General features: G+C 36.8%; 1 protein-coding gene across 2 annotated transcripts; it reads right to left on the reverse strand.

The window, feature by feature from the left end:
• On the reverse strand, positions 1-26,363 carry PCF11 (PCF11 cleavage and polyadenylation factor subunit). Of its 2 annotated transcripts, none has more exons than XM_068554697.1 (16): positions 25,892-26,363; positions 22,033-22,158; positions 19,906-20,094; positions 19,336-19,530; positions 17,251-18,368; positions 16,662-16,842; positions 16,463-16,553; positions 13,955-15,519; positions 11,974-12,073; positions 6,746-6,865; positions 6,137-6,242; positions 4,088-4,271; positions 3,405-3,560; positions 2,907-2,999; positions 2,301-2,336; positions 1-1,080 (listed from the first exon to the last, which is right to left on the reverse strand). In XM_068554697.1, exons 1-16 carry the CDS (start codon positions 26,081-26,083, stop codon positions 865-867), a joined length of 4,668 nt encoding a protein of 1,555 aa, XP_068410798.1. In that variant the 5' UTR covers positions 26,084-26,363; the 3' UTR covers positions 1-864. The 2 variants fall into 2 exon arrangements, with proteins under 2 accessions (XP_068410798.1, XP_068410797.1); XM_068554696.1 differs by having other exon boundaries at positions 16,070-16,553.
• Positions 26,364-27,899: the final 1,536 nt, after the last annotated feature.

The following is a 27,899-nucleotide window of genomic DNA, read 5'->3' on the forward strand; positions in this document are numbered from 1 at the left end:
GGCATCCATCTAATTCAGTCAAAACCAACAAAGGAAAAAAGGTTAACCATGTTTCAAATTAACATTCTTACAGATTCCCCTGTAACTTAAAATAGAAATATGTTCATCTGCATTAAGTTATCTGACAAATTTGAAAAATGTCATTTAAAAAAAAAATCACCTTTAGTACTTAAATATATTTGTTAATCATTTGATGGCATCAGTGTCCAAGTTCAAGAATAAAAGTTGCTTCATTAGATTCTTTTCAAAAATGGACATCTGGATGGTTCTCTATAGCTGGAGATATATATATATGCAAATATGTCCTATTTCATTTAAAAATTTTTTTCAAATCTGGCTTTTCAATTTGAGAAAAGTCCTGCAGTGCTCTCACAACCCCCCTCTGAAGGATAAAACTAACTCAGACTTTGCTTCTTTAATCATGGGAAGCTGCTGGAAAAAAATCTCATGTTGAAATTGCTGTTTAATTCCATTTTCACCCAATAAAAAGTACAGAAACACTGTCTTTATTTGATGGTGTGCATAAATATTACACTCCATGGATAGCAAAAATATTTTTTATTTATAATTTACAGTTTCACAAGTGAAAATCATACATTTTTACACATACAATTTCATTTTGTTAAATTTGCACACATCTACAGAACTTTCACACAACAAGCACCTGAAACTGTGCAGGCAGTAGGAAATGCAAATACTAAAATGTATTTATTAACCAAATGATAGCTGAAGGCCCCGCCTCAGCTAGACAATTTATATAGATATGTCTATATATACATAAAAAATTCTTCACCTTCTAGATTTCAACAGCAGCTTTTTTTTTTTTTAAAAAAAAAAAAGAAAAACATACCTTTCTCATTTTACTTAAACTGACTCGACTGTGTCATTTTCTGTTTTAATTTCAGTGGCTGTTGCTATGCTTTCCTCTGTACAAGCTGGTGGAGTATCAATCTGTTCTTCCTTAACTTTGGGACTTTCACAGGGTTCCTGCAATTCGTTTTTGACAATGTTCAACATAATGTTCAAGGGATTTTCAACTGGTGTCTTGCTGGGAGATGGTGTACAATCAAATGAAGATGTCTACAAAATGAAAAACCCTTTAAGTACTGATTGAAGTTCACAAATATCACATTAAATGACATTTAGTTTTATAAGACCCTTGTATGGGCAAAGAAATAAATATATACCAAATGCAATTGAAAACCCTGCTTTCCCACAAAACATGCCATTACGGCAGCCAATTAATAAAATGTACATTGAGGGACTTCCCTGGTGGCGCAGTGGTTAAGACTCCGCACTCCCAATGCAGGGGGCCCAGGTTCGATCCCTGGTCAGGGAACTAGATCCCACACGCATGCCGCAACTAAGAGTTCGCATGCCACAACTAAGGAGCCAGCGAGCTGCAACTAAGGAGCCTGCTGGCTCAATGAAGGAGCACACATGCCACAATGAAGGAGCACACATGCTGCAACGAAGGAGACCGCCTGCCTCAACTAAGACCTAGCACAACCAAATAAATAAAATAAATATAAATAAATAAAATGTATATTGAGCATTTGATATGTGCTCAGCAATGAGCTATGGTAAGAAAAGCAGTAACAAACTTAACAACAAAAGAAGCTGATTCAATGATTAGACACGTTTCTATATTTTAATCCCAATATAACCCCCTACATATATCCTGGGATTTGTTGCTCCTAATTTCAAATACCCTAAGGATTTTTTAAAAATACCTCAAAACCATCAAAACATCCTACAAAGTCTAGTCTTTTGATGACCTAAGTATATCTTCCAAACTGCCCCTTGAACTTGTGAAACAAATATTATTTGAAAGTTAAGATGTTCCACTGTTTGGTTTAAAAAAAATGGTCACTCTACAAATACGAAAATTTGAATTTCCAAGGTCAAGAGACTGATTTATTTTTGTATTTCATGTATGATAATTTAAAAATTATTCCTATATTACATGGCCGAGTGGAGTAAGCAGTAATGCTACCCATAACTTTTAGAAAATTATTCCCATCGTGAACCTTCTCATTCTCTAGGCCTAGTACTCTAGTAGAAGACATCATCAAGATTCAAATGAAGAGAATACAAGGAATGATACAAAAATTTCAAAATTTAAATCAGACCCTATCAATCTAGCACCAATATTTAATGAACAACCTAAATGCTACATCAAAACTAAGACAGCTCAACACATCAAGATTAAAATTAAAATGTTGCCCAGATGCAAAAAATAACTGAAAATAAAATTTATCAATGTAAAGGAGAACAAACAGTAACCAAAAAGAACTTACATTTTGATAATCTTCATAACATGATGGATGATAAATCTAAAGCAAAAACAAAAAAGTAAGTTAGTATTCACATGCATATTCATTTCTAATGGACTATTCTGGTATGATTTTCTTTTTAAATTTAAACCAGAGATAAACTATCTTTGAAAAGGCAACGAAAATCATTTGGTCACAAAAACGGATAAAAACAAAATTTTCATCCTGATTTCCCTTAAAACTTCCTTTATATATTTAAGTAGATAACATGGTATGTTAAGACAGAAACAGTTTTGATTATGAAATATAAATTCAGAATCAAAATAGTGTGGTTAGGCAGAAAGAAGACTAACTAGACTCAGAAGATCTAGTCCTGGATTTATCATTAACTAGTTATGCAACCTTTTTTATAAAATGAGTACAGGACCAGATGATTGCTAAAATGCCTTCCAACTCACACACTCTGACTCTCTAAAGTCCAATACCTTAGAAATACCATTTTTATTAAAAACCAAAATAAAAATACAATTAACACTTTTCTTTCAAAGTAGTAAGCTACCCCTATAAAAATTAAAAAAAAAAAATCTTAATACTTCCTTTTAAAGTACTTCATAAGGAGCTGAAAATTACCTTTCCATCTACTCGAATAGCATTTTTTAAATGCCACTCCTCCTCTTCTTCATCCCAGTACTGTTCAAATTGTTCTTGACAAATTTCACAACTCTAAAATAGAACCATATAAAAATGAAGTTTACATAATAGAACACACTTAATGCCATTAAGTGAAAATACAGAAACATTTTGTTAAGTGGAGAAAGGAATTTAAGAGTTTTGTGAAAATTTAAACAATGTTCAAATATATAATACAAAGTAAGATCTAAGGATTTCGCATTCTTCCATGCAAAAATAGTTAACATTTCACAGATCTTGGTCACAGATAAATATGTAACAACTACAGTGGTTATGAAACCCGAAGCCAGATCACAAGAATAACATTGAAGAGTAAAGCTTACGAGAAGTCTCAAAATCATTAAAAGAGGGATGTAAATAAAGTTATATTTATGATTATTTACTTAAAGGAAGTGAAAGGCATGACCAGAGGTAGAAAATTGAACATTTTTCTTTTACCTCAACTGCTCCTGCTGGTCCAGCAGGTACACTTTGGAACTCCTTTTCTTTAGCAGCCTCCTGAGTTTTGAGCACGACTTCTTCGTGCACCTTTTCAAAAAACTGGCTCTTTGCACGTTCTTCCAGATCAGCTATTTCCTCAAATTCTATCCAGTCCTTAAAAAGAGTTAATTTAAAAAGAGTATATTCATTTGTTTCTAGACTCTTACTGAATACCTTCAATATAATGCCATTTAAACGTTAAGGGTACTTTCTTCTACAATATGCTTTAATATTGATTATTTAGAATTATACCATCTCTTTGAGCCCCATAACTAATAGACAACATAAAGCAACTAATGAATAATTAAGATCTTAACGTTAACATTCCTTTAACTCTAGAGTTACAACTACTACTGTAAATAAGATAAATTTCATGCACAATATTTTACCAAAAAAAATCAGTCATAGAACCTTGGAATTTTAGAACTAGAAGAAACCTGTGTTCTACTCTTAATTTCAACAAAAAGCAAATACATACTCTTCAAATTTTTTTTAATTAAAAAAAACCTTTTATATTCTAAGGGTCAAATTTTATTCAAAAAATTCACTAGTTAGTGCTCAGCAATTACTTAAACTAATATACTTTTGAATGATATAATTTAAAGGCTAAAAGATAGTTCAGAGGCACATGAATTACTTACTGTTAAACTGTAGTACCAACGTCTATGAGTGACTTTTCTGCTTACATCTTTTTCAGTTCTATTTTGTCGATAATGCCAGTCCAAGTGATCTGCATATACATCTGTCTGTGATGTTGTAAACCTCATTCCACAAGAGTAACACTGAATACCAGTATACAGTCGATTTATAACACTATCATAACGTCTGTTTTGTAAAATACAGAAATAATCTTTAGTTTTGATACTGTGGCTGACTTAATGGCCTTAAAAAAAAAAAAAGGCAGTTGTAAGTACTTCGGTTTTCTGTATTTTGATAATGGTGAAGCCATTATTATGTGACAAAATAATGTTTCAGCCAACAGTTGGCTGGAAGAATTAATATTCAAAGATCAATAATATTCTCTAGTGTCAGTGACTCTCTTTACCTTAACTTTGGTTAATTTTGGAACATGGTGTCTACCCTCTTATCAATAGGCCTGGCCCAGTTACTTATTTCCTTCTAGCTAATAATGGAATGATCATCTGCTATCTAATAAGGCAATAGTTGGCCTGTTCTTAGATTAATGTCAATATCAGGGTGGAGATGGCAGAACAATTAGATTTCACCTCTCCAGATCTTCGCGGTTTTAAATAACTCAACTGTCCCACCCTGGTCTAAAGAACAGTGAAAGAGGTACAGAAGAAATAATAATAGTATGGGTAACTAAAAAGAAAAAGTAGAAGACTAGTGGGAAACTGAAGTCAGCAATAATCAGTTTTTTTAAATTCTGGGCTCCCTATCTGGAAAGAAATAGGTATGCAGAATAAGTAAGTGAACAAACAGGGCAGTTATTAACTCCAGAAATTTTTTTAAAATAGTAGAATAAAGCAAAGCACAGTACATAGTACTTTGTATACCAGAAAACAAAATATTTAGAGTCAAAATATTAATACTGAATAAAAATTTAATGAGAAATGGCTTTATAACTAAGAGTTGGGAGGACAGTAAAAGAGCTACCTAAATCTTCACTTTCAGGAAGTCAATAAATTGTCTAAATGGGATAAATCAAGAAATGTAATAAATCAGAAAACTATGTATCTTTTAAGAAATAAAGAAGTAAATGCCAAGAACCATAGATAAAAGAGTTAAGAAATGGTTGCCTTCAGGTAAAAAGTAGTACTAGGAAAAAGGCATGCCATCTTTTATTATAAGCCTTTACTGTAAGACTTTCATTATAAAGTTTTAACTATGTGAAAAGTATCACTTTGAAAAAAATTGCCTTTAAAAGGGTGAAACCCGTATAGCACAGGGGACTACACTCAGTGTTTTATAATAAAAGAATCTGAAAAAGTATACATTTATATATATTATATATATATATATAAAACAATCACTTTGCTGTATACCTGAAACACACTGTAAATAAATTATGCTTCAATTAAAAAAAAAAAGATGAAACCCATTAGCTGTTCTATTATTTTTAAAAGTACTCATAACAATATAATGGATCCATAAAGCAACTGTAAATGTTTTTTATATAATAAAGGCAATAAAAATTTATGAAAATATATGCACCAAATGTTAACACTGGTTATCAATAAAGTGGAAATTGTAGGTAATTTTATTTTCTTGACTTTATTCATTTGTATTTTCTATAAAATGAAAAAATTTTTAATTTTTTAAATACTAGACTACAAAAACCTCATTTTCTTAACTTCAAAAGCATGAGAATATCAATACAGAAAAAACAGTGATGATTAAGAGAAAATAGAGATAAAAAGGAAGACATGAGTGATTACTAACACCTAATCCTTAAACTCCTTATACTTGCTATACTAAACAGAGATAATAAAAAACAGAAATTTGGGGATAGACTTTTGGCCTAAATACTTGTGCAGCAAACATATTTGAAAAGAAGATAACAGGCTTCCTTAAGTTTATGTTATGTATATTTTACCACATTAAAAAAGGGAAAACAGGCTTCCTAAATTTTAAAAACAGTGAGAGGGGTAAGACGAATAGCACTAGTGATAATATCCACTGTTATTAAAGTCACCGTCCCTTTTACCTTAGAAAATTAGATTACATACTGTTTCAATTCTTCAATTGTAAAATTGGTAAGATCTGGAACGTCTTGATCTTCACTTTGATCTTCTTCCTCCTCAGCAGGGGGCTGAGCAGCAACTTCATTTACTTCTTCAATTGAAAAGAAACACAACAAATATCTAAAAACCAGTTTCCATGTATTCTTTACAGGGGAACACTATAGTGTTAGAAGCATATGGAGAGCCCCATCTTGCCTATTCAGTGCTCCTGATCTTAGGTTTACTGGCCAAGGAACCTAATACAATTCTTTATTTTGATAAGTGATATAAGGTCTGGTCTCTTAAAAGTCAATCTTCATGAAATTCATCAACATTCTAATTATTTTTTATAAGCTAAAATAATACAGAATAACTAGAAAAAGTCTGCACATGGTGTTTGCAGGAATGTTAGTTAACTGAAACAATGTCCACTATAAAGGTAACAGTTCCTTGTTAGAAAATTTTTTTTTATTTCATTATAAACCAGCTATATAAGTATACCTAAGAATTCAATCACTGTAAGAACTTTTATCATAGAACACATCATTGTATCATATCATACATCTTTATAACTTAATAAAGCTAAGTGTAGATGAATTACAGAACCATACTTACGTGCTGTAGCTGAATCAGGCTGGGACAATTTGAGAATTCCTGTTTTTAACAGTTTTGAAAACAATTCATTTACATCCACCTGACTGAGATGATTATCAGGATATGCCTTAGGAAGGGCACCTTTAAAAAAATAACACTCTTAAAAGTAGAACTTAAAGATGCAAATTATACTAAGGATTTTTAAAGTTTTCTTCAAGATATCCTATCAACATTAAACTTAATAAAATCTTGTTAAGATCAGTGTAACTACCAAAAGCTCCCAAAAGTGAACTTTGCATTTATGTCAGCAAACCATGACCTCTTAAAAATATATTCTAAGACGAATACTGAAACCACTAATACTTTATACGGACATACATGTTATCTTAAAAAACCAGTATTACCCACTGTTGCCCAATTAAATCCATGCCAAAGAAAAGCAGAATACTGAGGGCAGAGAGCTTCATGCTCCCTTCTATGCAATGCAGCACCACACCTCTAGGTCCAACTTTTCACCCTTCCAATTCTCTATTCGTCACCTAACCATATTGGGAAAGGTCGTTTTGCATAGATGAAGTAGGCTACCATCTCTTAGCACAGATTTCTAGGGGAAAAAAATACCCAGAGCCTAAATGGAAGTACTCCTGCCCAGCCCCCCAGCTCCCCCACCTTCTCAGAATATACCTGCCCCTCTGACCTTTGCTGAATTACTGCCCTTGCAACGCAGTTCAGGCTATTGCTGAAAAGGTGTCATGCTTACTAAAGCTTCAAAAATCTGAATAAATGAAACAAGGATAACAATCTTCTCCTTAAGCTCACTGGTGAGGAATCAATCCAATTCCATATTTTGCTAAGCACTAATTTAAAAATTACAATTCTTTAACTCAACTATAAAAACAGTATTTTAATATATTTGTATGTCACTACTATGCATCTTACTTACCACACCTCTAGAAAAAAGTTCTGAATCACTAAAAATTCCTCTTAATAGCAGAAATTCAATTTGCATCCACAATACAATACATAATCTCTGCCCTTAACCATTGTGTACTCTTTACACTTAGCACAGTGCCTTGTATACAATAGGCTAATTAATGTCTGTTGAAATGAAATGTTTGACTACATGAATGAATAAATCAACCTCAACGGTCAATTACAACAGCCACTTCACACAATAGTTTAACATTTACCTTTCATTAGAATTAGCTATTTATATGTCTAAGAATCCTAACTAGCTAATCACATGTCTTCCAGCAGCCAAGTTTAGTGATCAAGAGCATGAACTATGAAAAAAAAAAAAAAAAGAGCATGAACTATGCAACCAGACTCCTGGGATTCTAACTAGAAATTCCACTTTCTAGTTGTGTGACATGATCAAGTTACTTATCTGTGTCTGTTCTCTTTACCTGTAAAAGGGTAATAATAATTGTTCCTACCTAAGGTTGTTATGAGGATTAAATGAATTAATATTTGTAAAGCACTGAGGTGTTTGGCAGTATATATAATATTTGTTTAAAGAAAAACAGTCAAAGTGAAATAAGACAGAGAAAGACAAATACTGTACGATATCACTTAGACGCGGAATCTAAAAAATACAACAAACTAGCGAATATTACAAAAAAGAGGTAGACACACAGAGAACAAGAACATACTAGTGGTTACCAGTGGGAAGAGGGAAGAAGGTAGGAGCAATATAAATATAGGGGTAAGGGATTAAGAGGTACAAACTATTAGGTATAAAATAAACTCAATGATATACTGTGTAACACAGGGAATATAGTCAATATTTTATAGTAACTATAAATGGAGCAAAAGCTTTAAAAATTGTGAATCACTGTATTGTACACTTATAACTTATATAATTTTAAAAAACCACACAGAGAAAAAAATGAAAAAAAAAAAAGCCTCCTAGAATAATGGAAATAAAAACAAAAATAAACAAATGGGACCTAATGACACTTAAAAGCTTTTGCACAGCAAAGGAAACCATAAACAAGACAAAAAGACAATCCTCATAATGGGAGAAAATATCTGCAAACAAAGCAACTGACAAAGGATTAAACTCCAAAATACAGAAGCAGCTCAAGCAGCTCAGTATCAAAAAACAAACAACCCAATCCAAAAACGGTTGGAAGACCTAAATAGAAATTTCTCCAAAGAAGACATACAGATTGCCAACAAACACATGAAAAGATGCTCAACATCACTAATCATTAGAGAAGCACAAATCAAAATCACAATGAGGTATCACCTCACACCAGTCAGAATAGCCATCACCAAAAAAAATCTACAAACAATAAATGCTGGAGAGGGTGTGGTGAAAAGGGAACCCTCTTGCACTGTTGGTGGGAATGTAAATTGATACAGCCACTATGGAGGACAGTATGGAGGTTCCTTAAAAAACTAAAAATAGAATTACCATATGACCCAGCAATCCCAGTACTGGGCATATACCCTGAGAAAACCATAATTCAAAAAGAGACATGTACCACAATGTTCATTGCAGCACTATTTACAATAGCCAGGACATGGAAGCAACCTAAATGTCCATCGACAGATGAATGGATAAAGAAGATGTGGCACATATATACAATGGAATATTACTCAGCCATAAGAGGGAACAAAATTGAGTTATTTGTAACGAGATGGATGGACTTAGAGCCTGTCATACAGAGTGAAGTAAGTCAGAAAGAGAAAAATAAATACCATATGCTAACGCACATAGATGGAATCTAAAAAAACAGTACTGATGAACCTAGTGGAGCTGGAATGAAGACAGGAATGAAGACACAAACGTAGAGAATGGACTTGAAGACAGGGTGGGAAGGGGAAGCTGGGACGAAGTGAGAGAGTAGCAGTGACGTATATACACTACCCAATGTAAAATGGCTGGCTAGTGAGAAGCTGCTGCACAGCACAGGGAGATCAGCTTGATGCGTTGTGAAGACCTAGAGGGGTGAGATAGGGAGGGTGGGGAGGGAGGCTCAAGAGGGAGGGGTTATGGGGATATACACATACATATAGCTGATTGACTTTGTTGTACAGCAGAAACTAACACATCATTGCAAAGCAATTATACTCCAATAAAGACTTAAAAAATAAATAAATAAAATAATACTCTGAGCTGCATGAAACACAAAAAAAGCTTAAGACACTTTCAGATTGTATTTGATTTTCTATGCATTTAGAAACAGGAATAAGAGGTGATTCTCAGAACAGGTTTGGAATTTCATACTCAGGTACCCAATGATGGTGTCTAACTTATCAACCAAGTGAACAGCTGTTTAATTTTTTTCTTTCTTTTAATTTATTTGGCTGTGCCAGCTCTTAGATGTGGCATGCAGGATCTAGTTCCCTGACCAGGGATCGAAGCTGGGCCCCCTGCACTGGGAGCACAGAGTCTTAACCACTGGACCACTAGGGAAGTCTGAACAGCTATTTAGAGAAAAAAAAAAAAAAAGTCCATAGATCCTGCTACATTATAAAGCCCTTAGAAGGATAAACCTTATTAAAGTCATCCTAGCACAATGCCTAGAATATAGCAAATGATCAGTATTTGTTTGGATGAATAAATGAACATGAGTATATTTACTACTAGGAAAAGAGTGTTTTTACTTTAAATTTTGAGAAAAAACCTTACAGAAGCCAAATACTGAACACTAAATACTTTTCATATCTCTTTAAGTAAAACTTGAAGAAGGAAGGCGTATCTAACATCTCATTTAATAACCTCCAACCCAGGAAATAAGATGTGATTTCCTCTGTGATATTGCTATGCCTTGTATACATAAGCACCCCAAGGTTGTAAAAGCAAAAGAAAACATGCAGGTTTTGTATATTATCTCATACAAAAAAGAGCAAAATTTGCAGCTGCTGCACACTATCTCAAGCTACCAACTCCAATACAACAAATCCTCTACTCTACAAGAAAAACTGAGTTCTAAAGGAGAACACACCAATATAGCACTTCACAAGTTACATGGTACTTTTGCATATACTATCTCATTTGATTCTCTGGGGAAAAAAAAAATTCCCCGGCAAATCCTGACTTTTATCATATGCTATCTGCAGAGGAAAAAACTGAACCCCAGAGAGGATATTTGCTTATACTCCACCTACCTGTAAAGTAGCAGAGTGGAGATTCTAACCCTGGTCTTCTGACTTTAGACCCCAAATATTCAGTACTTTCCTTCCCTTTTCATTATAGTGAAAACAAAAAATAAGAAGAATACTAATCCTAATTGTCAATCTAGCAATTAAAAACAAAACGTTTTCAAATTAATTGAGTGAGCTTCCTGTGATGATACAGTTTAATACTTATTGCTAGGATTTCCCTAGTTACTTCAGAACTTTTGGAAAACTCTAAATTTGTAAACTTAATAGAGCCATGCTACAGCATGTTTCTGAAGATGGCTGTTTTAATGATTCAGAAATAAAGCAAGTACCACAACAATTTGGTTGAGTTAGCTCTCAATATATTGACTTTCCGGTAATTATAATTTATATACTTCTTATTTTTCACATATTAAAACTAAAACTTTTTTTTTTTTGCCTGCACAGCACGGCTTGAGGGATCTTAGCTCCCCAACCAGGGATTGAACCCGGGCCCTTCAGCAGTGAAAGCATGCAGTCCTAACCACTGGACCACAAGGGAATTCCCTAAAACTTATTTTTAAAGCCCACGTATCTACTATTGTTATTGTATCCATAACAATATTGTTAAGCCTCACCCCACAGATGCTTATCATGGGCATCTAGCTAGGAAATCCTTTTAACATGTTGTGTACAATTATTACTTGAGTGCCCATAAAGACATATGAATGAATCAGCTTATAAGGTGATGTCTGCAGTATTCACTTAATGTTTATTGGATCATCACACACACACAAAACAAAACTTCAAAGTATCAAGTAACTGATATTTCTGAGGTTTGTCACTGACTTCATTTTACCTCAACACAAATGTCACATTCCTACCCTACCCTCTAGCTTCCACCTACTAGATCTCCTTCCCTCTTTTTTGTGGTCTACAAGTCCTGGCTAACCATCTCTAGTTGTAAAGGGGATTAGTGTGAATATACATCAACAATGTAAACAAACTCAGAAAGAAAACAAAACATTCCAGTCAGATTGAATTTCTCTAAATTGCATATGTCCTCTCAAAATTGTCATTTTCTAAAATTGACAAGGTAGCTACTCAATCAAACAATAATTGTCTTTCGAAAAACACAAAGTTCAGAAAGTACATACCTGAAGGATTCTGAACAAATGCTCCAGGATTTTGTGGATGAACTGGCAAAAATTGTTGTCCTTGGCCAAATGCTACTGGCTGAGCAACACCAGTCAGAACCTTCAAAAGAAATCTTGGTTTTAAGAACATCTTTTCTATATTTTTAAGTAAAACTTTAACATTCAAATTACGTTAATATATTCAGATATCATGAGGCCTGTTTATGATAATAAAGATTTACAAGTGTAACCTGACTAGGTCACTTCACTTCTAGGCTTTCTATAAAAAGGAACAATAAGACCTTCCCTTACATTTTTCACAGAATTATAAGATAATGGCTGTGAAGGTTCTTTGAAAAGTTTAAGATACCATGCAAACATAAGGTAGCCAAAAACTAGCTGTATGACCTTACACAAATCACTTTACCTTGCCAGTGTTTTCTCTTATTTTACAAATAGAAATCTGACATCCAGCCATGTGATCTATACACAATCATAATGGCCAGTAAACAGCAAAGCTGAGGCCAGAACTCGTGACCTAACTCCTTTACACAGATGTCAAAAGCCTGCTTTAATTAGCAATCTGAACTCCTTTATGATCATTCTGTTAGCCATCAAACTGAGTTACAAAGTAGACTGTAAAAGATGTTAAGGGAATGTTAAAAAATAAAAGTCATGAAACAAGTACAGTACAGGCATACAATTATTGTATTTGTAGTCAAGAATGAGGTAGGACTTCTACATATTGCTACTATGTAAACAAATGTCCATTTATAAGCCTTCTTCAGTATCCTGTGTGAACCTTCAGTGGTATGTATGCGTAATAAAAACCCCATCAATTCTGTATAATGTAGGAACAAGACTAATTCAAGTCCCATTCTAGAGTATCTTGTCAATTAAGAGTATCATTTCTCTTAAAAACATACAATAGAGTATAAGTCTAACTAAGGAGGCCAATTGTTTTCCCAAACCACTGGATATGGACAGAAGGCTGCTTTCTATCAATAATGCTTCTAACATGCTTTTAAAACCTTTCTTCTTGTTTTACACTTTCTTCCATGCAATGTTACTGGCATAAAATAAATCTGTCCTAGTAAGAAAGTGTCACTACCTGGAAAAAAGTAAATTTAGCCCAGGAGAATTTCAGCAGGCAAGTAAAAGTAGTCATTAATATCAACTGAATTAATCACAAATTATAAGCATATTGCTTTAACACTATTTCAATAAGCATTTTAAAATGTATGCAGAACAAGTTAACATCAAACAACTGCAGTTGACTGGAATGACGGAAAGGTGGTGAAAAGTAGGAAGAGAGGAAGAAAAAGAATTACAGACTGTAAAAGCATAGGCAATTTGATTTTCTTGTTTGTTTGTTAACTCAGGCTAAGGAAGTTCTTAATCAAAGAACAGTCTATAAAATCAGTTCTATGATTACTATAAAGCTCATCAAGACTCAAAAGTTGTACAATGTAGCAGAGGTCTGTGAAACACACACAACTGTATTATACTTTAATACCTTTGAAGCCAAAAACAAAACAAAAAAACCCACAAAACAAAAAACCATAAGAGGAGGCTATGCATATGTGAAGGCAAGGGGTATATGGGAAAGCCCTATACCTCATAGCTCAATTTTGCTGTGAGCCTAAACTACTCTAAAAAATAAAGTCTATTAAAAAAGAAAAGATTTGTTGGGGGGGGGGGGGTGGAGATTGAGATTGAGAGGGTTCTCTACATCCTGGAAGAACTAAGATCAATTTTGGATTTAAACTGCAAATTTCAGCCCCAGAAGACTCTCATCTCACTTTCCTAGCAGGTGGGGTTTTGAAGTACATTAAAAACTGCCCCCCCCCCCAAAAACTTACTAAAAAAATTAAATTTAAAAAAATCCTTTCCAACCTATAGAATAAACTATATCCTGAAAACCTTCCTCAAACACTAGAAACATTAAAAATGGTTCATATCTGCATACAATATACTTTTAGAATAACTATAACAGACTTACCTGTTGAGATGCCTGAATATTTCCTACTGTTATTGGAGCAGGTAAATTGCCAAAGTTTCCAAATTGAGAGCTCTGAAGATTCTTCTCATCAAAATAGTGTCCAGAAGCTCTGTTAAGGGGATTTGAGAAACTCTGGTTTCCAGGGCCATGTGGTCCATTAAAATTTGGTCCTTGAGGTGAATCAAATATTTGTTCATGTCTTTGGAACGGCAGTCCTTGGGATGGGGCATTAAAAGCATTGCCAGGTGGATCATTATATGGGCCAGTCTGATTGAAAGATACTGATTCAAGCCTTTGTGAAGGATGATTGTCAAATCGTGTGCCTTGAAGACCAAGAGGAATATCAAACCTTGATGCTTGCTGGTGTTGTGGACCATCAAATCTTTGAGGTACACCATCAAATCTTGGTTGAACCTGCTGTCCAGGTGGTCCATCAAATCTCTGTGGGCCTGGCTGACCAGTTCTTTCAAATCTAGGACCTGGCTGACCATGTAATCCATCAAATCTTGGCAAGAGTGATGGCTGACCTGGCTGCCCATCAAACCTTAAAGCATGACAACCTTCAAATCTTGGACCACCTTGACCCAGAGGTCCTTCGATTCTCAGGCCGCCTCCTGATACAGAAGGACCCTCAAACCTCATTCCACCTCCTTGTTGGACTAAAGGTCCTTCAAACCTGATCCCAACCCCTGGCTGACCATGTGGACCCTCGAACCTAAGGTTCCCACCAAGTTGATTATGTTGTCCTTCAAATCTCATACCAGCTACTGACTGACCATGGGGGCCCTCAAACCTCATCCCAACTCCTTGCTGTAGCAATGGGCCCTCAAATCTGATCCCACCTGATGGCTGACCATGAGGTCCATCAAACCTAATTGCAGCCCCTGATGGACCATGACCTCCCTCAAATCTAAGTCCACCTACAGGCTGACCTCGGGGATTATCAAACCTAAGTCCACCCACAGGCTGACCATGAGGTCCCTCAAACCTCAGACCACCCACAGGTTGACCCCGGTGTCCCTCAAACCTGAGACTACCCACAGGCTGGGCCCCTGGTCCTTCAAATCGCAAACCACCTGCAGATCCCTCAAACCTCAGACCAGGGGAACCTTCAAACCGAAAACCACCTCCTCCTGCTTGACCAATAGGCCCCTCAAACCGCAGAGGTGTCCCTACTGGTCCCGGAGGACCTTCAAATCTCAAAGGACACCCACCTCCTAACTGGCCTTGTGGTCCTTCAAATCTCAAAGGGCCACCTCCCCCCATCTGTGCTGGTGACCCATCAAACCGAAGAGAACCTGGTGTAGGAGGTCCATCAATTCTAGGGCTTAATTTATTAGGTCCTTCAAAAATCATCTTGGTTGGGCCATCTCTCGCTACTGATGGCCTACTAGGTCCATCGTATAATGGTCTATCTTCAGCTAAAGCCGTAAGTCGCTGATTTGTATCAAGGCCGGCGAATCGTGATGCTGGGCTATCTACAAATGGTTTATCTGAATCTTCATATCTAGGTCGCTTAAGTGGAAAACGATCATTGAATGGTGATCTCTGTTCTTCTCGTACACCTTTTAAAAAGAAAAAAAATTTATTTTCCCTGAATCTGATAATTTATATCAAATTATCCTAAAATATTCTTCGTATATTCTTGTAAATGTTTATTCAAAAACATCCATAACTATCTCACTTTATGAGAGGGGAGGGAAAAAGACAGCAACAAGCAGCAGGTAAGAGAATGCCCTCTAGAGTCAGATACACCTGGGTAAAAAAAACACCCATTCAGTCAATTTACTAATTATTTGACTTTGAGAGCAAGTTATTTAACCTCTCTGGTCTTGTTTCCTATCTGTAAAATGGGGATAATATATATTTCATTAGGTCATTGTGAGGATTAAATCAGATTACATATATAAAGAACCTAGTAAAGTACCTAACACACGGTTGGCCTTATAAATATCAGCTCCCTTCCCTTCCCTTTGAGGGAAAAAACCGAAACAAAACAAACAACGACAAAACAGAAGTCTGAACAGTCACAAAAATCCATCCCCACTTAGCTTGTTCATTTTCCCTTCACTGCTGTGTGATTCAATAGGCATAATCTGATTTAACTTTTTCTACCTTTAGCAGAGACTTGCTCGTCATGTCTTCTCCGGCCCTCATGGGGTGAAAGATTCTCAGCATAAGTACGACTCCCAGATATAGGAGAAAGACGTCTTGCTCTTTCACTAAATTGTTCTTTTCTGTCAAACTGTGCTCCACTATTCCTACTTGCATGTTTACTTTTGGATGGCTCACATTCTATTCCAGACAACAAGGCATCAGTCAAAGGGTAGTCAAAAATATCAGGATCTAAGAGATCAAGTCTTGGAAATGAATGCTGAACCTGTGTCCTTTTCAGTTTTGCTTTATGTTCATAGTAGGTTAATTCAGCATCAGTTAAGAGAGGTTTCTTTTTTAATCCACCTTTATTTTCTTCTGTAGGACTATCCCGTACATTGCATCTATGTTTACCTTCTTGATACTGAAATAGCTGTCGAATTTGATGCACAACAACAAGGAACTCATCCTGTGTAATTTCACCAGATGCTAAACGTTCACTCGTCTGCATAGGGGTGGTAAAAGGAAATCAATATTTTAAATATAAAAAGTACTTACAAAAAAACTTATAGACAAAAGGAGAATAATGACTACATGGGAGCACAGTAGCTACCTTTTGAAGTAATTCTCTTTTGCTTGCAAGAGTTAACTCTTTAGGAATCTGAAGATTGGCATCTACGCTTAATCGATGCTGCTGTTTTGGAGCTCGAGGTGACAAGATTCCTTTAGTGCTTGACCAGCTCTCCCTATGCCTTAGATGAGGAGCTTTACTATGTTCATCACCCTGTTGTAAACTGAAACCATAAAAGCAATTATGTTACATCATAAAAAATTTTTAAATACTCAGGACCATATTTAAAGATCCTCAATAGGATCTGGCTAAAATGAATATATGTAACCATAAAAGTTAATCTAAAGATTAAGAGCACAAGATTTGAAGTCAGGAAAATCAGATATGAATTCTGATTCTTGCATGTCCTGGATGTGCCACCTTAGGCAGATTAGTTAACCTTTCTAAACTTCAGTTTCCTTATATGTAAAACAGCAATAATAATGGTACTTAACCCACAGGGTTTTAAGAATTAAACGGGGGAAAAAAGTACTAATTATATCACCCAATAAACATTATCCAATTTTTAAATCAACACTGTATTTTTAAATGTATACATTATTCTACTCGATTAAAAATGTTAACAACCTACCTTTTATTTTCTTCCCAACCAGATTTCCATCTTTTGGTAGACTTGGAACTTTGCCAATTTTCTATATTTTCCTTTGGTTCAGTGCCTGACTTGGTAGAATGCTGATTTGCAGTTTCTTGTGGTCGTTCCTCTTCAGTCTTTTTTATTCGCCTTGGATCTCGAACATCCTGTTTAGTACTTCTCTTTGCATTTCTTTCTTCCCTGGAAGGTGGTGTAAACTCTTCCATATGTGACTGCTTAACTCCTGACTGGCGAATCTTCCCAGCTTTGGGTGTTGAGGTTGGAGACATACTCCTTTGCCTTCGTTTGGGTGACCGCCTGTCTCTTCTCTTGGGAGAATGTATAATCGGTGATCGAGACTTGGGTGATCGTGATCTTGATCGCTTTCTAGTACTCGATCTCCCTGGTTTTGTCCCCGGTTTTTCTGATTCTTCCGTTACTGTATCCTGTTTTTGTACAATGCCATTTATGATTTTATTTCTACTTCCCACCAGTCTGTGTTCAGATGATTTCATGTGTTCATCTTTATCCTTTTTTTCTGCAGTTTTTCTCTTCTCTTTTAGATCATCATCTTTGCTATCAGTCTTATCCTGAAGATGTTTTTTTAATCTTGGATCTCTCTTGCTCATATCAGACACCCTTGCACTTTCAGATTCTTGACTTTTCAAGTCTTTCGTGTGGGATAATTTGTTTTTCAAAGGTGATGGTGATTTAGATTTAGATTTGGATTTAGAATCTAATTGGTCAAGTTCTTTCTTGGTTATTTTTTCACCTGATTTACTTTTTTCTTGCTTGGATGAATTTAGTTTTTCAGAGGGTACAGTTTTACTTGTCTTAATATCAGACTGGTTCAATGTGTTCATTAGGAATTCCTTCCTGTGACTCTGATCTTTTCCATGAGAAGAATGTTGACTCAACCTATTAAGACGGGGATCCCGGTTAGTTCCTTTCATATCTTGAATTTGTAAGGATGGACCTGGACGACTTTTCTCAGGTTGCACAGGAACCTGATGGGGAGTTTTAACTGCCATAGGGGGAATTTGTGAAACATGTAATTTGGATGGTGCAGTTCCAGGACCTAAGTTGGATGTCTCCTGCTGAACACTAAGAGAAACTGCCTGAAATACAAGATAAACGTTCATGTTACAACTGTAAAACATTCAGATTATTTGTCAAGAAACCAAAAACTAAGGAATATAATGCTTTATTCAATAAATCCATTTATTCAATACCATATTTATAGTGTATACTACTAGTATTTAAGTGGAGATTAAAATGAAAGGAGAAAGGTCATATACAATATTTATGTGGCCTGTTATTTCTTACTAATCCTCTACTTTGGGGTTTTATAACTTCTAGGTAGAATGAAAAAAAAAATCCTCCCTCTTCCTAATTATTCAGAATTCTGGGCCACACTGATATTAAGAAACTACTAAATAAATCACTGCACTCCAGCTGCACAAGCATCCAAGTCTTTCCAGGTAAATTCTAAGTCATAAAATTTAGTTCCTCTCAAAGTGGCACTGATAATGCACTCATAAAATTCTGCCTTCCTGTACTTCCTCACTCTCAAATAAGGTCAAGTGCTAAGTAATTAAGTAAAATAGCTTAATATAAGGTTATTCATGCACAGAAATACATAATCTTCCTGGCCTCCTTAATTTTGTGATGGCTTTTTTTTTAATAGCCTTCTAAGGAAACTGCTAAGGATTTCTGCTCATGAAACATAAGCTCATTAAATATTAAAGACTAGGCAAAAACATCTGCCACAACACACCTACCATCTTGGAACTGACAGTACATCCACATGATATAATTTTTAACAGAACTAAGGGACTATCTTATAAGACAGCAATCTAATAAAAAGTATTTGAAAGAAAATAGTGCAGTTTATATTAAAGTGACTTTTACAATAAGGATATACAAATTTGGTCTAATAAATACACCATAATTTGCAAAATAAAAGTGGAAAAATTACACTATTAATAAAAGTAACATGTGAATACAATTCAAATGCAAAGTAATTCCATATCCATCAGAAAACAGGTTTAAAAATACTCAAAATGCCAAATCTCCTCTACTTACCAGTTGTGCCTTAGCTTGCTCTAGCTCAAGCTCCAGCTTTTTCTGCTGAAGTTCTAACAACTGCTTTTGTTTTGCCAGTAACTGCTGCCTTATTAGTTGCTCTTGGGTAAGATTCTTTTGTATATCCGGAACAATTGGAGGAGTGGAGATGCTAGGGGAACTGACCACTGTGCCAGGTGTTGAAGACTCTTCAGGCTATAAGAAAAAATAATTTGTTTACAAAAAAAAAAATCACATCTAAAAAGGAAGCAGCTAAGGGGGGAGCTAAAAATTATCAGCTTCTCTCTTAATAAACACTATCCATAATCTTAAATGGCCAATCATGTTTAAAAGCACACAGAAAATTTTCAGGAATTTAAAAACCAAAATAAATATGTTATGTAAAACCTAAACAAGGAGAACATTTACTTTAAATGTACTGTGAACCTGAAGGTGGAAATTTTTTTTTTTTTTAATTAAACTGATTCAGCACAGGGTATTCTTGTTACTTTTATCTGGCAAGAAATTTTAGAGAAGTCAAAATGTGACAGTTAAAAATATTAGTTATATACCATTCATGTTAAAACTTACCGATTTATTTAAAAATTTAGGATTCACATGGATGCTAGATGTATTCACATTGGGGGGCAGAGGTTTAATAGGCCAAGCAGGATCTAACGAATTGACTCTGACATCCAGGGCATAAAGTTTCTTCAAAGGGAATATTTCATCCCAGGTGGAACGTAATTTAAATAAACTTTTTCTAGTATTTTCATCCACCTAGAACAACAGAACAATTCTATGGCTTGTTAAGTTACTATAGGATGTTTTATATATTAAGTATAATGCTACATAAATCTCTGTTCTACTTCACATATAGCACACATACTACTAATTCGTAAATATATACAACAGTAATCATTTATTAAAAGTACATTTGTTTGCAGACGTAAAGTTAATAAAGAAATTTCTGTCAAAAAAATTAGAAAAATTAAAGTCATTATCACCTAGCCTTCATGAAAGCAAACAATTAGACGAGTCTAAATTTTTAGAAGTACAAAATGTTCCCAAATATTAGGGTTTGACACAGTATTCCTACTGTTACTTTCACTCTGGACAAAAATATAATAACAACTAGAAAATAGTTTATCTGATGACAAATTTTTTAAGTTATTTACATTTAGTACAAAGTTAAACAAAACTATCTAACTAATCTCCTGCAATACAATATGGCTGGTACCTATGAACAAGCTATTTGTGGTGTGAAAGGCACCTGAATAATTGAAATTCACAAAATCTTACCTACTGATGAGCTTTAGTTTTATATCTTATCTGCTCATGCTTGTGATGGGCATAGTAACAAAAATAATACTTCTTAAATTAGCCATCAGAGAAAACTAACACTTGGGAAAACTGAGTTAGAGTTCTAACTTTAGAATAATAAAGCCTTGACTATATTCGAGTCTTTAGATAATATTTACTACAAGGTCATTTTCATCACCTTCAGTGTTAAGGCCCAGTAAGAGTCAGTTAACATTTTCTACCAAACACCCAAATTAATTTGAACATACTGAAACTGAAACCAAGAAATCGGTTTAGTGCCCCAATTTCTATAATGCAAAGTTGACTTCTCCTTAGACTAGAGTCTCAGGTAAGCAGTATTTAGCAAAAGTCTACAATACACTATTAACAAGCTCCATAATTCAGTTTGAAATACAGCTTTACAAATTTCTTCTGCATATACTTACTTAGCAGTATTTCTTTTCTCTAAGAACTTAAAGGGAAAAAAATTCCTCAAGTAGCCACTACCCATTTTCTGTTCTAACAAACAAGTAAAATCTGATAGTGAGGAGTTCTTTCAAAATAATCCCAATTCTCCAAGCCTGACAACTGTAAGATTTCTCGAGACACAACAGGTGCATCTACTAAAATATAAGAACCACCAATTTTTTGTTAGGAAACAATCTTTAAACCCAAATATCTTATAAATGCCCCTTTTATCAGTGTGAAAGATGAAGCCTGACAGGAAAGAGAATTACTTCAGCAAATCCTTTGTCTTCCTCAACATAATACTGTATTAACCAAACTACCAGATACAATGTTATGAAAGGAATTTACAATCTCTAGGTATAGAAACTAACAAGCCTTTCTTCTAAACACTAAGAGGGGCCAGAGGTGGGGGGAAGTATTTCCAAAATAACCTAAAGCAATTCACTGATCCACCATTCATACATACCTAGAACATTCACATAAAATATACTTGAACAAAGTTAACAAGAGGAAACATTTCCAGAAAAAAAAAAAAATCACAAGTTTCAGGCATCCATCACAGGTTGACACACACTAGGATTATGCTTTTTCTTTTTCTTTTTTTTAAGACAGAAATAGTCTACATCCTAACACCAGAAACCTAACAATGAAATTTGAAGTACTCTTGATAGCTTCAGATCTTTTTGCCCGTATTCTAGTGACGAAACAGATCTTCAAGTGAACAAAGTCAATCAAAAAAATGAACTTCTAAAAGCAAACACATCTATTTTTGAATGGATAATGTAAAACACCTAGAACCCACTTTAAATACGAAACACTAACTTTAGCATGTTAAATGCCCAAAAGAATAAAACATTTCACCACCCAAGAAAACCCAACACAAAGGCAAGTATTTATTTAATCAGGAACATGTTTTAAAAATTCAAATGTTTCTAAATGTATATATACCTTTTCAAACACACAAATAAATGTTGCAACTAGATTTTTAGTAAAGGCAGTGAGATACTCTCTTCCAACATTTTTCACGATAGAATCCATAAGGTACATAACAGGAAGCTTCTCTGAGGAGGGAGCCTGAAGTAATAAAAAGAAACTGAAAAGTTTAGTACAATGAATTGCCAACAAAGAACTACTTTTAAAAGTGAGCGTTTAACGTACAATACAGACCTCAATATTTTGTTGGTATTAAATACTTCTGAATCAATATTAACCTTTATGAAATTTAAGTGTTCAAGGTCTCACCTCTTACAACGATCTTTAGTTGAGCATACAAAATAAGCTCAGAATTACTGGAAAGAAAAAACATAGTCTCTAGTACCCTCATTTAACACTCAATGGAATTTCAGGTTCGTATAGTTAAAAAACAAAACAAAACAAAACTGTGTTTTAAGTGACAAAAAAAGGGGGAGGATATTTTCTGTAATCCAAGTGTAAGCTTTGTGACCCACATTAACTTATGATGATGTACCTAGACTCTATGAAAAAAAGTTTTCAGACTTCTGGCAGAAACCCTAATTTCCATAGGCATATTTTATATGTTAAAGTCTATGAACCTTTTGTTACCTGTAAAATCATTAGGATTACTTCTCTATAATCCAATGAACAAAAGAAATTAAGTACACTTCACATATGAAGGTTAATGGCAAAAAAAACACTTTTAAACTTGCACATGAACATGCAGGAAAGTGCAAGCTGTTACTGATACAAGGAAAACTGGATGGAGCAGCCGCTGAGTCATGTAAATCAGGTTGAACTTGACTCTGGAAACCAGGATTTGTCCTGAAGATTTTCTTCACAGCACAGACTCTCCGTCGAAATATTTTTCCTCTGACACGCACAAACCAGGAGTTCTAAATTTGTGCAGGGCCAGTGTGATGATGCCGATACAGGCGGCCCTTTCCAAAGCAAAGAAATGTTGCCCCAGCTCAACTGTAACGCCTACCCATCACTGGCTTTTAGAAGGCACAGCAAGTTTCCAGAAAGCATCAGCAGGTTCACAGACTTGTTGAGGAGCATTAAGACACACCACATAAACTAAGTGTTAACTCCCACTCCACAGGAGTACCCACGATTTAAAAACGAAAACAAAAATTATCCCCATTTACCCTTCCCACGTGTATAGGAATCTTAACCCTGAACAACACTTACCCACAGCTACCTGTAGCCAGGGTAAGCTCACAGTTCTGCAGTACACAATGCCACCATTATTTCACAAAACCAATTGCCCATACAAGTGTGTGGAAGTGCTCTTGCTTCTGATAACAACCAAAGTTGACTAAGGAAACCTTTGAGTAACTCTGTATGAAAGTTTTCTTTTACAGTACTAATAAAAGGGTTTCACAAGGCTATTGCATGTGGGTAAACTATTAAGTACCAACACGTCAACTGCTTTATTGCTGTGTCTTTATCTTACCATGTCATGTTTTATACCATTTTAGTCATTGTTGTACTTATGAAGATAAACAGGCTCTCTTTAAAACCAAAATCTGTTCAGTAGGCTAACTTTTTATTGTACAAGTGAATTCTTATATGTAGTATTTTTTTGCTACTACTGCCTCATGGAAGGAGTCAAGTAAGTGTGAATCCTTAAGTTTAGTAATGCTGAAACGCTAGAGGATAAGGACACAAACATTCACCTCCAGAAACACAAAACCAAGCCAGTTTGCTACCAAATGACAGAAAAGCCCTCCCCTCACCCTCAACCCCAACCCCATTAAATTATTTCCCCAAAGTGACTGTTACATCTTTTCCTCAATCTGGCTTTACAAAAATAACCAGGAAACGTGTGCCAAAAAAATTTCAGCTGTCTTTCATCAGCAAATAGTCCATCTATTTTCACCACTCTGTGTAGCCACACACAAATACAAATTTTAATGTGGGCACTATATTCAGCATTTAATTTTCACTTCTGAAAGTCTTCTGGATCCATTAAAAACCAGCAAGGAAATGGTTCTTTGAGTGACAACCTGAGCTGCTAAATATTAGGCTCTGTGGAATATTAGTAACCCCAAAAATACTAGGTAGAATTTTTAAAAATCAATGTTATTTTTTTAAAAAACGCAAGTGCATTTTTGTTTTTTTTTTTAAAAGGCATTTAATGTTAAGCCTTCGACAAGGCAAAACTAAGATTTCATGTCCAACATGTTTGTTGTATCAATAAAAAGGATGTTGAGTATGAGGAATGCTTCCTTTTAAAATCTCATACTTTAAAAAAAGAACAATAGCTGTTTCACACAGAAATTCACAGGAAAAGGTGAATAAGGACTTGTATTTTAGCTGTCAGACTGAGCATGACAAACTTGTTGGGCCCTAAAAAAAAAAAAAAAAAAAAAAAAAACCTTACTTTTTGTCCTCTTTAAGGTATGAAAGGACCACCTGAAACCGTGTATCTTGTGAACAGATTTACCCAAAAGAGTGGATGGAACCTAAAGAAGAATGAACCCAAGTCACTTAAAGACTTTTGTTTAAAACACACAACCACGTAGATAAAAATAAGTCTTGGAAACAAATTCTACACCTTACAAAGGTAAATAAAAAAGACAAATACATATTTTATATGTTTTATTCACAAATTTTATACCAGTCACACATTTCAAAACCATTTATTAAAGTCAGACCACTCAGTTTTACACTAGACAGAAAGCGCCTCTAAACAATATATTGGTGGTTGTTGTTAAAGTGGCCTTTTAAAAGGGGTTCACTCTGCTAAAAGGAGGCTCATCCTGATCATTTCAATCACTAACAACTAGAAAAAAGCTAAACCATAAGTACAAGCTTCAAAAATAACTTAAAACGTAGTACTGGGAAGCTATTAAAACTCATTACGATAACTAAGTTTAACAGTAACTTTACTTAAATGACAAATCGCTCCCACATGAATCCACAGAAGAGGAGGACTACAGGGAAATATAGGGTGGCAGAGGACCACTGCTGTCAAGGGGTGAAGCAAAGCACGTCTTCACTTTCAGGGAAGGAAGGGAGGAAAAAAGAGAAAAGGAAGAGGAGGAGGAACTGAACTTTTCAAAAAAAAACTACAAGTACTTGTTACCCAGTGGGCCAGTTCTCCACCTACAGGTTGGATAAGATCTCCTCCCCACCCCCTCCAACCCCACCCTCAACCCCAATTTCCCGTATCTGGGGGCAAATGAGACCCTCCGATAGGAGAATACAAATTATATCTAGCCGCCCCCACCCCAAAATGGGGCTGACGGGTGTGAGCAGCTGCCTGGCTGGCAGGGAATGGATTCTCCTCTCTTCCCTTTCGCATCATGTGCTTTTCAGGCGCCATGTTGGACTCCTAACAGGCGGCTGCTCCACTCGGGGCCAAGGCCCTACTCCCACCCCCCAACAGCTCGCTCCCAGGTCCCCCTTCACCTCCTTCCAACCCACAGAGCACAGTTACCCAAAAGAGTTCGGGGCGAGGGGACGGGGGGGAGAACCACTCCCCACCATCCCAGGGGGTTCAAATGGTTTTAACTCTTACTTCCCCACACCACGAACTGCCTTTAATTCTCCCCCTCCCCGAAGGGCTCTATTCAAAGCGTGTGCGGCGGGATACACGATGCGGTGGCCTAAATAGGGAGCTGGTAAGCGGAAGTGGGACTCCACCCTTTATCCTCCCCACTCCCTCCCCCCAAGAGAGGCCCACGCTCGAAGCCTGGGCCAGAGACCGAGCCTGAGTTGGAGGGGGTAGGGTTGGAGAGGAGGAACACCGTCCCCCTTTGGATAGAAGCGAGACCTGGGATGAGGCTGACACTAAAATCAGGGAGTATTAGAAGAATAGGAGGCTGCGGGGTGTAATAAAAACCTTGGCGGTTTGGGCCTCGATGAGAGAGACGATCTCCTTGGCGAAGGGCAGGTTCTCCTCGGCTAGAATGGTCAGCATATTGATGTGCGGTTTGCTATTGAAGGTCAGGTCTTCGAGTGATGACTGATAATCCCGACAGGCGTCCTCCCGGGCCCCCGCAGTACCGGCCTCGGCCGGCGTCTGCTCTGACATTGCGCCGCGGCCCCCCTCCGAGGTCCGCCGCAGCTGAAGCTGAAGCCGCTCTCGATACCCCGCCTCCCTTCCGACTCCTCTTCCTCTCCCCGGGTCTCGCGGCTCCGGCTTCACCACATGCTGACCGCGGAGGGGGGTTGGGGGACGACACGGGGGGAACCTCGGGTATGAAACGCCGCCGTCTCACGGGTGATCTCCGTCCACTTCCAGCCGCCACCGAATCTTCTTTCTCCACAGACACAAAATGGCGGCGGTAGTGGCGGCTCCAGCTCCGAAAATGTCTGTGCTCCCAACCGCTGCGTCGTGCGAAATGAGCTAGGGGAGGGGAAATGTGCGGTAAAGGGGCGGGGCCGTTGATAAAACCAGGCGTGATTGGCTCGCCCTGCCAGGTCGCCAGCCCCGCCCCCGGCCCTTCCGCTGAACGTTCTGACACCACCTTCTTCTCGGGATCCTACCCGGGCTTTCGCAACACCTACTGCTCAGAAGTGGGGTGGAAAAGACGGCCCGTCTCATTGGCCGATTCGTAAGGCACCGGTTTGTCATTTGTTACCATAACAACCCGTTCATGGCGGCCAATAGGCCTGGGGAAGGCTGTTCCCGAGGCCCAACCCAACCAGTTTAAGGGGAAAGCTTAGTCGTCCCCTCTTCTACCCTCTCTCTGCGACGCCCTAGCCGCCGAGCCGCTCAGTCAATCATCTTCCCTTCCGCCTGCTGGGCCGCCGCCACGAGGGGTGGGGGCTGAGCCAAGCGGAGGGTTTCGACCCGACCCGCACCCCCCGTCGCCACTCACGACTCAGGTGCTCTCGAGAGCCTGGGCGGGTCCAGCTGCTGCGGCCGACTGTCCTTCCCGGAACTGAGGCCCGGAGGGAGGCGCCGGGTTCACCCGGAACCTCGGGAAGGACCCCTAGAGTTGGCTGCAGCACACTGCTTCCCAATTCCACAAACAAAAACACCTAGGCTGGCGCTCTGGTGTTGAACCCCGAGGAAAATGCCTTTATTTAGAGGGTGTGTGTGTGTGTGTGTGTGTGTGTGTGTGTGTGTGAGAGAGAGAGAGAGAAAGGCTTTTCCATAAGGGATTTGGAGGAGATCTTTGGGAAGCCTACTCCGAGCTCTAGGAAAGGTTTCTCACAACAGCCAGCCACACCCAGCCCCGAACCGATAGCTCCTCGATCTTCTGCACTTCGAAACACACCTAGGATACGCAGTTTGGGTCACGTAGATAATATTATACATTTTACTTGTAAGGATTCTAAAATCCTATTTGGAGGCTGGAAATGATGCAAAACACAAAGCATTCAAGTAGTTCTGCCGTGGAGCTGCAGCATAACACAATAAACTAAAAGGGTATTTTTTTCGTTGAGTAGAGATAGTAAGGTAGATGTAGGCTAAAAAAAAAAAATTAGGTATTAATTACATAAAATGTGCTTCACCATTGTCCTCAGGCTACTAGGCTCTGCGGAGGTACTTTGTTGTTCACCAGAAGAAACCGCTCTTAAGAAATAAATGAAGTAATTCCTTTATTTGTCCCATACAAAGTAACATTTTTATTACTTTTTGTTTTGTTTTGGGGTTTTTCAGCAGCTTTATTGAGGTGTTATTGATATATAGTAAACTGCACATATTTAAAGTGTACAGGATTGGTTTGACATGTGTTTTTCATTTCTTCCTAACGTGATAGCGCATATAAATGAGAAGCCAGGGGAGGTGAGCTTATCTTTTGTCTTTTGAAACTAAGAAATATTGTTGAATAGGTATTTATGGATCTCAGCTGCATACCATTGTTAGTGATGACACTTAGATATAACAGACACAGTTA

The sequence above is a fragment of the Eschrichtius robustus genome, chromosome 11, assembly GCF_028021215.1.
Source record: "Eschrichtius robustus isolate mEscRob2 chromosome 11, mEscRob2.pri, whole genome shotgun sequence".
Taxonomy (NCBI): domain Eukaryota; kingdom Metazoa; phylum Chordata; class Mammalia; order Artiodactyla; family Eschrichtiidae; genus Eschrichtius; species Eschrichtius robustus.